Genomic DNA, 10,827 nt, shown 5'->3' on the forward strand with positions numbered 1-10,827 from the left:
GAGTCTGATTCCACATTCCCATTGGTGTGTGTGGCTGTCGATAACATCGTGATGTGCGTAGACGATAAACATACAAGAATAACTGTGAGTACGTAAAGCAAATAGAGACACATTGTATAGACATGATTTCTTCCTGTTCGGATTGTTTTCTCTCAAGTAGAACAATGAGACACATGATGCATGCATTGTGGAACATGGGCCTTTGAATGTGCAAGTATGGCGTGAAATTGCAACAGAACAACCGTAACTTCACAACAACCAACAGGAAACGCTGAGACAGTGACACACGATCCTTTTTTATTGTGAACTGACACACATGCTCCCAGCTGCCTGCCTAGCTAGTGTAGCTATATAATAACGACCCACAATCCAACTGGAACAAACCAAGTTTAAGCATAACCACGCACCCACGACCTAACCCGAACAAATACTTTCATGGACGCCACAGTGGTACACACCCTGATCGCCATCGTCGTGCTTTTGCTGATTTCGAGGGCCCTGTGGTATCTGGTATGGAGGCCGTACTCCGTCGCCCGGCGGTTTGAGCAGCAGGGGATACGAGGGCCACCTTACAAACTCGTCGTTGGGTCCTTGTGGGATATCAAACAGATGTTGGTTGCCCGGAGAGCAAAGGGGGCTCTGGATATCGGTAACCACGACTACACCTCCCGTGTCAGTCCCTTCTTTCACAAATGGACCTCCGATTACGGTAAATGCATGAAATGTTCCGGGTTGTTCATATGCTATAATTTAATTATTAAGTAGATCCCCATATATATGCAGTTATTTTTTAAACTGATATGTCCGAGTACGTATTCAGGGAAAACATTTCTGTATTGGTTGGGGCCAATACCGGCAATATGTTCTACTGACACAGAGCTAGTCAAGCAAGTGCTGGATGACAGGACAAACTTGTTCCAAAAGGACTACCTAAATCCGAGCATGGAAATGATCTTCGGCAAAGGACTGCTAACCACGAACGGTGATGAATGGAAGCGGCATCGTAGAATCGTATACCCGATTTTTAGCCAGGAGAAACTCAAGGTTGTTGTCTCGTTGAACTACAAATACAATATGTGCTACTCCATCCGGTCAAGTTTATAAGTCTCGTCCATGCCAAAAAAAAAAGTTCATAAGTCTCGCACACATTTCAATAAAAGCTCTGACCATGCATTAACTTAGTCAACAAATATTAGCACGTTCAAGAAAAAATTTCAATCATATATAGTACTTTTTGCAGAATATAAATTATATTTTGTTGATCAAATTAATAACCTACATATGTTATTAAAACGCTTGTGAGAGTTATAAGCCCCAGCAAAGGGTGTAGTTTATTTTGGTTTATTTATTTTGCTGGGCTAATTACATAGCGTAAATTTTGTTTTTTTTACCCAATGCATAGTCGGTGTCAGCTATGACATCAGAAGACACCCAAAAGATGATTGAGCAATGGTGCACCCAAATAGAAGAGATGAATGACCACCAAGCCGAGATAGACATGAGGTGCTACTCTGACGATTTGACTTTAGCCGTCATTGAACGGGTGATCTTCGGCGAGAACTGTAAAGAAGCTCCGGAGGTGTTCATCGCTGGCAAGGAGGGCCAGAAGCTCGCGGTATATGCGTTTGCGGATCCTCCAATACCTGGTTTTAGGTACATAATAGTGTCTTCTTAGTTTTAATTTTGAATAATTAAATATAATTTAAACTAAAACCACGACAAAAATTATGAAACAAGGGAGTATATATGTTTGATTTTGTAAAACGGATATACGTGTTAAACATTGTGTAAGAAATATACGCACACGGTCTAACCCCTGTTCCTCGATCCTTTTCCGTGGTTCCGCTCACAATGATCCATTGAGGCTAGGGGTTAGGGACCTTTATATAGTGCTATTCCAGTTAATTTCAAACTGTATAAACTGCAGATAAATGTCCAGATAAAATCTGTTTAAACGAAGACTCCAGGTTAACTTAACCAACCACGATCATTAGTAACCATCAAGGAGTTTCATCTGCAAACTGTCCCACAAGCACGTACGTGTGAGTCGCACGCTGAATTTGAATTACAATTCAAATTCACAGGCTTTACCAATTCATGGAGCCAAAACCACGAACAACCTGGCTTTCCATAATATGTTGTGCCCGGGCAAATATACATTTAGTACAATAAATATTCCAGCATTAATAAATATTGTTTCCAGCATATATGTACCGGCTTCCATGAACTATATTCCATTCATGTATTCCAAGCAATATTCAAGTCCATCGGTAAATTCCATATCAAGGTAAACATATTCCAGGAACTATGTAGTATATATGTAAAATGTTGCAAGCCACACATAAGTATTTCCTACATCTCCCACTTGGCTAAAACATTCTAATTCCAAAAACGAAGACCCATGTTGCAAACATGTTTACAAAATACTTCCTGACTAAGAGGTTTAGTCAGTGGATCAGCAACCATGTCCACACTAGGTAAATAATCTAAACGAACTGTCTTTAATCTATTAACGACGTCACGAATGTAGTGATATCTTCCCTCAATATGTTTGGTTTTGCTATGAAATTTGGGATCCTTTGAGACCTTGATTGCCGCCTGGTTATCACAGAAAATAGTAACAGGATATGAAGCGCTTTCCACCACCACGAGAGACGCAAGAAACCCCTTTAACCATACACCTTCTTTCACAGCTTCCGACGCTGCAATATATTCAGCCTCCATAGATGAAAGCGCTACAGAATCTTGCTTCTTGCTACTCCAAGAAATAGCTCCTCCTGCTAGTGTAAACAGATAACCAGAAGTTGATTTCCGGTCATCAAGATCCCCTTGCCAATCAGCATCAGTAAACCCCTGCAGCTGAAGATTGTGTCCATTAAAACACAGAAAATAGTCCATAGTTCCTTTGACATAACGCAAAGTGTTCCTAATCTGTTTCCAATGCTCAGGTCCAGGGTTCACTTGATATCTACTCAACAAACCCACGGCATGGCAAATATCAGGTCTTGTAAATAGCATAGCATACATTAAAGAACCCAATGCAGATGAATAAGGAATATTGCTCATTTGTTTCCTTTCCTCAGGAGTTTTAGCACACATTTCCTCACTAAGTTTAGTTCCCCTAAGAATAGGTACTTTAACAGGCTTGCAATTTTCCATAGAGAATCTCTGAAGTACATTATTGAGATATGCCTTTTGAGACAAACCCAACATTCTCTTCCTTCTATCTCTACGTATTTCCACTCCCAGAACATAGGAAGCTTCCCCCATATCCTTCATGTCAAATTTAGAGGATAACCAGGTTTTAACTTCCATCAGTGTAGATTTATCATTTGAAGCAATGAGAATATCATCAACATAAAGAGATAACAATACAAATTTATTTCCCATAATCTTAAAATAGATACAATGGTCGCCTTCCGTCATTGAAAAACCATATGACGTGACTGCATTATCGAAAAGAATATACCACTGGCGTGAGGCTTGTTTAAGACCATATATGGACTTGTTTAATTTACAGACCTTCCCTTCATTCCCCCTTTCCACAAAACCTTCAGGTTGGTTCATGTATATTGCTTCTTCCAACATTCGATTTAAGAATGCTGTTTTAACATCCATTTGATGCAATTCCAGATCATAATAAGCGGTTAATGCACTAATGATCCGTATAGAGGTAAATTTAGCAACGGGAGAAAAGGTTTCTACAAAATCAACTCCTTCCATTTGTGTAAATCCTTTAGCAACGAGCCTTGCTTTATATTTATCCACTTGACCAGTCGCATTCAGTTTCCTTTTAAAAATCCATTTAGAACCAATAGACTTTCGATTGTTTGGTAATTCAACTAATTCCCAAACATTATTTTTCCTCATAGAGTTTAATTCTTCCTGCATGGCTTCCATCCAAAGATTTGATTCAGGACTTGCCAATGCAGCTTTGAATGATTTTGGTTCTTCCTCTAAGTTCTGAATTTTAGAGTGCACTTCCCCCAGAAAAACAAAATACTCATCTAAATATGCAGGTGGTTGTGTAATCCTCCCACTTCTCCTAGGCATGCTATTCGAAATAGAGTTAGTAGACTGACTAGCATCATTATTTTCCTGAACTAGAGGTTCAGTTTCAGGTAAAGAGATATCTTCAGGTTCTACTAATAATTCCACCCTAGCTCGTTTAGCACGGCGAGGTGTATCCTGATCAAGAAAAACTGCATCTCCACTTTCAATCAATTTCTTTCTTTGAGGATCCCAAAAACGGTAACCATTAGAACCTGATGCATAACCAATAAAAATTCCTGGGGTACTTTTAGATTGTAGTTTGGTGCGCAACTGGCTAGGTATCCTTATTTGAGCATTACACCCCCAAACCGCCAAATGGCGAAGTGAGGGCTTCCTTCCCTTCCAAAGCTCATAGGGTGTTACCGTTACAGCTTTAGAAGGTGAGTGATTCAATAAATATACAGCAGTGTGAGGTGCCTCTCCCCAAAAAGACAATGGCAAGTCAGAATAAGCCATCATAGACCTAACCATATCCATTAAAGTCCTATTCCTTCTTTCCGCCACTCCATTCTGTTGTGGAGTATATGGCAAGGTATAGTGATGAATAATGCCATGTTCTTTGCAGAAATCATCTAGTATTCCTGACGTGTATTCACCACCACGGTCAGTTCTAAGTATTTTAATTTTCTTGTTTAGCTGATTTTCCACTTCCGCTTTGAACACTTTAAAAGCATCAAACCCTTCCGATTTGTGTTTAAGCAAATACACATAACCGTATCTTGAATAGTCATCTATGAAAGTGATAAAGTAGATTTTCTGCCCTCCCAAAGTGGGTGTGGAAAATTCCCCACAAATGTCAGAGTGAACGATGGCAAGCTGTTCTGTTGATCTACTTGCTTTGGGAAAAGGCGACCTAGTCATTTTACCCATAATACATGCTTCACAAATACCATAATCCTCCCACTTAAAGTTCAAAATTCCAGAACTAATAAGTCTCTTAATCCTGTTCTTGGATATATGTCCAAGTCGCAAATGCCACAAGTAAGATTGAGAACAATTATTGTGTCCATTTATATTCCTCACAACGGAGTTATCTTCGCCTACTAAGCAATTATTTTCCATGATGTCATTTAGAAAATAGAGACCATCATGTCTATCGCCTGAATGTACTAATCTTCCATTTAAGACAATCTTCACCTTCCCGTCGGCAAAGACAATTTTATATCCAATTGACTCTAGCTTGGACACTGAAACTAGATTCCTTCTCATATTGGGTGAATAAAGTGCATTTTCCAACACTAAGTTTCCTCCATCAGGGAGTTTAAGCACATAGTTTCCAATTCCTAGTATGTCTGCTTTAGCTTGAGTTCCTAAATAGACATGTCTTGTTCCTTTTGGAATTGTTTTGAGTGTGGCAAAGGAGCTAAGTTCTCTAGCTATGTGTGAAGTTGCACCAGAATCTACTACCCAACTATTCTGAAAAGTAGTAGTAAATAAGGATTCAGTGCAAACATAAACATCGGTAATACCTTCAGGGGATTGATTCCCCTTGCGGCTGTCATCCTTGTGAAAATTATTCCTTTCGCTATTCGGCTTCCTCTTCTTGGTGCATTCTGACCTGAAGTGGCCTGTATTACCACAATTATGGCACTTGTAGTTCCTCTTGTCAATCTTGTGAAAAGAGTTGTTGTTGTTGCTTTGCCCCCTGTCCTTCCTGTCATCTCTGTAGTTTCTTTGATCCCTATCACGTTTGTAATTGATCTTGTCCCTTAGGTCTGGTCCTCCTTTCTTATTCCAGTTCCTCCGATTCCCACTATTCTTGTACTCACCAAGGTGAAGTTCTGGCTGATAAAAAGCTTTATCTTTTCCTGAGTTGAGCCTACGGTCCTCCTCCATCAGCAAGTGTTGCCTCAGGTTCCTCATATTGAGTGTGCGCTCTGAATGACAAAAAGAAATCTTGAATTGTTCCCATGATGGTGGTAAAGAGTTCAGGACAACCATGACTTGGACTTCCTCCTGGAACGGATAGCCAGCAGTTTTTAACTCTTCCGCCAAGACACAGAGCTTGTTGAAGTGTTCATTGACTGTTTTATCACCCATCTTTGATGTCAGAAATTTATTCACAAGGCTAAGCACCTTCACAAGGGAAACTTCTCCAAAATCTTGTTCCAGCCTGAGCATTATTCCGCAGGCCGTTTTATCCGACTCATATTCCGCAGCCAACGAATCAGTCATCGAGCCAAGAATATAAACTCTGGCAGTCTTGTTGTCCTTGGTCCATTGCTTCAGTTCATCATTGTATTCCTGTTTGTCTTCATCTGTAGCATCCTCTGCTGGCTCATTAGGCGCCCCGGTCTCAGAAACATAATCTATATTCTCAGCCGTAAGCAAGAACATAATCTTCCTTTTCCAAACCGTGTAGTTTGTTCCATCAAGTTTGTAGGCACGGAGTAATTCAGCGAAGACACCATTGGAAGCCATTGAAATTCAATATCCAACGATTAGTTGCTTCCTCTGTTACCTTCAAGTTCCTGTCGTCGAGGCCGACAGTTGTCGATGTAGGTCCTTGCCGCTGTACGCGAAGCAGGCCGGCGAGAGTTGGTCGGGGCGATGATTGATGTATCCGCTTCCTTCGAAGGAGCGCTATGGAGGCGCAGGGAACGAAGTCGACGGACGCGGCGGGAGCGGGGCGAAAATTGATGAGGGGCGGCGCAAACGTCGGGGAGGAGCCGCTCACGGGCGGTGGCAGGCTCGGCCCGAAGTGGATGGGGAGGTGGAGGCGGAGGCGCAGCTGGGGCTTGGCCTGGAGGCGACGTCGTGGATTTGGTGGAGGTCGGGTGAAGCGGTGGCGCTGGGCGAGCGGAATCGAGCAAAGCGGCGGCGCTGGACCAGAGGAATCGAGCGACCTAATCTAGGTTGACTTGTACGTACGGGCCTCCCTCTTTCCCTTTTCTTTTTGTAAAGGATAAGCAGAGTACGCAGCGGAGTCCAGATCGTAATTGATCCGACGATTAAACAAATCGTCAAACCCTTAATCGGCTCTGGTGCCATTGTAAGAAATATACGCACACGGTCTAACCCCTATTCCTCGATCCTTTTCCGTGGTTCCGCTCACAATGATCCATTGAGGCTAGGGGTTAGGGACCTTTATATAGTGCTATTCCAGTTAATTTCAAACTGTATAAACTGCAGATAAATGTCCAGATAAAATCTGTTTAAACGAAGACTCCAGGTTAACTTAACCAACCACGATCATTAGTAACCATCAAGGAGTTTCATCTGCAAACTGTCCCACAAGCACGTACGTGTGAGTCGCACGCTGAATTTGAATTACAATTCAAATTCACAGGCTTTACCAATTCATGGAGCCAAAACACGAACAACCTGGCTTTCCATAATATGCTGTGCCCGGGCAAATATACATTTAGTACAATAAATATTCCAGCATTAATAAATACTGTTTCCAGCATATATGTACCGGCTTCCATGAACTATATTCCATTCATGTATTCCAAGCAATATTCAAGTCCATCGGTAAATTCCATATCAAGGTAAACATATTCCAGGAACTATGTAGTATATATGTAAAATGTTGCAAGCCACACATAAGTATTTCCTACACATTGGACTGGACATAATCCCGATCGAACCGGTTTATCTAATATTTTCTCCATATATATAGATACCTTCCGACTCGCCGTAACTTCCAATTATGGAAAATCAACAAGTTGGCAACAAGGAAGATAACACATCTCATAAAGACACGGTTTGTTAGAGGTGTCTCCGGAGACGACCTACTCCGGCTGATGTTGGAGGCCTACATGTCCAAAGAAGTCGAGCCACTGAGCACTGAGGAGATGGTCGGTGAGTGCAAGACCTTGTTCGCTGCAGGGCAGGACACAGGTGCCAGCCTCCTCACCTGGGGGATGTTCCTGCTTAGCAACTATCCAGAATGGCAAGAGAAGATCAGGGAGGAGGTGCTACGAGAATGTCAGGATGACAGCGAGGCCCCGAGCATCGACGTCCTCGGTAAACTGAAGCTAGTATGTTCAGAAGTCTCATCTAACATGTAATTCATTGACTCTGGTCGTATAAGTTCTCTGATCACTTTGTGTACTCCAATGCAGCTTAACATGTTCCTCCTCGAGACGCTGAGGCTCTATAGCCCTGTGCCGTTCCTGATGAGGAAGACCGCCTATGACACCACATTAGCAAACATCAAAGTGCCAAAAGGAACCATGATAACAATTCCGGTCATGATGTTGCACCGGTGCAAGGAAATCTGGGGCCTCGACGTGGACGAGTTCAACCCCATGAGGTTTGAGAAAGGCATCTCGAGGGCTGCTAAGAACATGCACACGTTGTGGGCCTTCTCATACGGGCCACGCGGGTGCCCTGGGAGGAGTTATGCCATGGTCCAGGTGCAGACTGTGATGGCTATGGTCCTGAGAAGGTTCTCCTTCTCCCTCTCTTCTCGGTATGTTCACATGCCCATGTACTACATCACACTGGTGCCTAGGTATGGGCTTCCCCTGATAGTGCAGAACCTGGTGGATGATGAAACAAATGACATGTAATATCTATTCATGTCATCTTTAAGAAATAATTTCTATGTTCTGCCAAGAAATAAAAAGACAAGATGGATATTGTGGTTTGTAATGTACTATATGAAGTTGTGATTCGGAAGGTAGCACACAAGTAAATAAACTCGGATCTTGGTTGTGGACGTAGTTGTAGACTTGTATCTTTAGGTCTCGTTCCACATACTACAACATATTGTCTCGTGGTGTCCTTTGAATTCATGGGTAGTTGGTATTTTTAGAAAGAGATTTGTTTTCTGTAACCTCCTATACAATAATTTGTGTTCTACTGATACGGGGGTAGTCAAACGAAACAAGTGCTTAAAGACAGGACATACGTGTTCCAAAAAGGACCACCTGAATCCAATCATGGAAAGCATTTTAGACAATGGAATTGCATTCTCAGACAGATGATTTGAAGCGGCATGGTGAAGTCATATGCGCGATCTTCAACAAGTAGAATCTCAATTCATGGTCTTTCATTTTTGAAAACAAGAAGATTTCTGTTCATCAAGATGCCCCAGACTGCCACCAACGAAATTTCATAGCAAGAAGACTTTGAAGAACATACTTGAGTTGTGCATTTCATCTAAATGGGATATACATATATGTCTTGAGGGGCAAATGATATCGAACACTGTTGTGCAAAAGTGTAAGAGCATCTATAGTCGGGCGCCTCAAACTCTCCTCAAACGCCCGGGCGGCCCGCCCGGTAACTGATCGGTCACGATTTTTTGACCCAGACGGACGCCTCAAACATGCCTCAAACGCCTGGGCTGACCGGCACCCCTCATATCCAGCCCAAATATGGGGTGGATATGGGGGCGCCCGGGCACGCCCCCCACGTCAGACTGACAGTGGGGTTTCACGCGGAAACGTCTGAAAACCCAGCGGTCCGAAGCTTGACTCTCTGTTGAACCCGTGGCGCCACTCTGGTGGGCCGCGTAGTGCCTAGCCCAGCAACTTAAGTCGACTGGCGGCACCGAAACCCTACCATCCATCCATGTTTTCCTCTGCCTGTCTGCCGCGACACTCCACTCCACCCATCCGCCTAGTAGCCATGCCCAACCGCCGCCAGGTGACGAGCCTGCCATTTCTGACGCCAGAGCGCCGGCTCGAGCTACTTGCGCAGATCTGGGCTAGGCGCAAAGGCCGGATCGCCGCGGGCTACCTCCAGATGCAGTGGATTCGGAGGAGGACGATGAGGAGGAGGTTGAGGAGGACGAGGTGGATGTGGGGCACGCTAGCGAACAGGCGCCCAACGCGCGGCGCGCTAAAATTTGATTTGCGACACGCACATTGCCAGGTTTGGCGCATCGCGCGGCGCTTGCTCCAGCAGTAGCGCTAAAATGCAGCGCTCGCTGCTCGCGCGTGCAGCCGGCGCACACATTTTTTCACATTTGGGCATAAATTTCACACATCAACACAAAACACATGGCATATATTGAATCACAAACATCATTCCAACCAAGTTCGTGCCCAAAAGTTCATGCCCACAAGTTCAAATTCATGTCCACAACATAATTAAATCAAGTTCAACATGCAAACCAAGTTTATGATGACACAAACGAAAGGCACAAGAATCAAGCCTCGTCCTCGTCCCCGTCTTCGTCTTCATCCTCTTCCTCCAATTCATCCGACTCCTCCGAAGACGATTCTTCCTCCTCCTCTTCATTGTTGTGCGCCGTATCCTCATCATGTGAAACTCAGAAGGTGTTGCCAAGATCTTCAACGGCATTTTCATGCGAAGGTGGCACACCGGCGCCCGGAGGTGCACCCTTGTTCTTCATCACGGCAGGCGCCGGCGCGACGCCACCAGCCGCCGAGGTCATCCGCGGCGGCATGAAAAGGCCGCGCGCGAGGCCGATGCTCGGAGGAGCTCCGGCGGAGGCGTGGCCAACGCTCCCAGCGCTAGGGTTTGCGGCGGCGGCGGCGGCGTTGGAGGGTTCGCGGCTATAGGATGGGGTGAGGGGAGTGCCGGCGCGTGCGTCCATCGGGTCAGCTCGCCGGCACCGGCGCGTGTGGGGCGAAGGTGGCGCCGGGGAGAGAGTGCGGCGCGAGCGCTCGTGTGTGCCACGTGTGGAATCGGGCGCCCCAAATAGATAATGCGCGATATCGATTCGGACCGCGCATCCAACTCTGTATGCCGCACGAGCGGTTATTGCGCGCCCGCTAGAGACACACTAGCGATTGCGCGCGCGCTAAAATGAGTAAATATGCGGCGCGACACTTGTTTAGCGCGCCTGTTGGAGAT

At 44.5% G+C, this 10,827-nt stretch overlaps 1 protein-coding gene across 1 annotated transcript; it reads left to right on the forward strand.

Annotated features, from left to right (window-relative positions):
- Positions 1 to 406: 406 nt before the first annotated feature.
- On the forward strand, positions 407 to 8,890 carry LOC119312785 (cytochrome P450 709B2-like). The gene is made up of 5 exons (XM_037588548.1): positions 407 to 709; positions 821 to 1,044; positions 1,403 to 1,653; positions 7,676 to 8,036; positions 8,121 to 8,890. The coding sequence occupies exons 1-5, from the start codon at positions 436 to 438 to the stop codon at positions 8,568 to 8,570; spliced, it is 1,560 nt and encodes a 519-aa protein (XP_037444445.1). The 5' UTR covers positions 407 to 435; the 3' UTR covers positions 8,571 to 8,890.
- The last annotated feature ends 1,937 nt before the right edge of the window (positions 8,891 to 10,827 follow it).

The sequence above is a fragment of the Triticum dicoccoides genome, chromosome 5B (genome assembly GCF_002162155.2).
Source record: "Triticum dicoccoides isolate Atlit2015 ecotype Zavitan chromosome 5B, WEW_v2.0, whole genome shotgun sequence".
NCBI lineage: Eukaryota > Viridiplantae > Streptophyta > Magnoliopsida > Poales > Poaceae > Triticum > Triticum dicoccoides.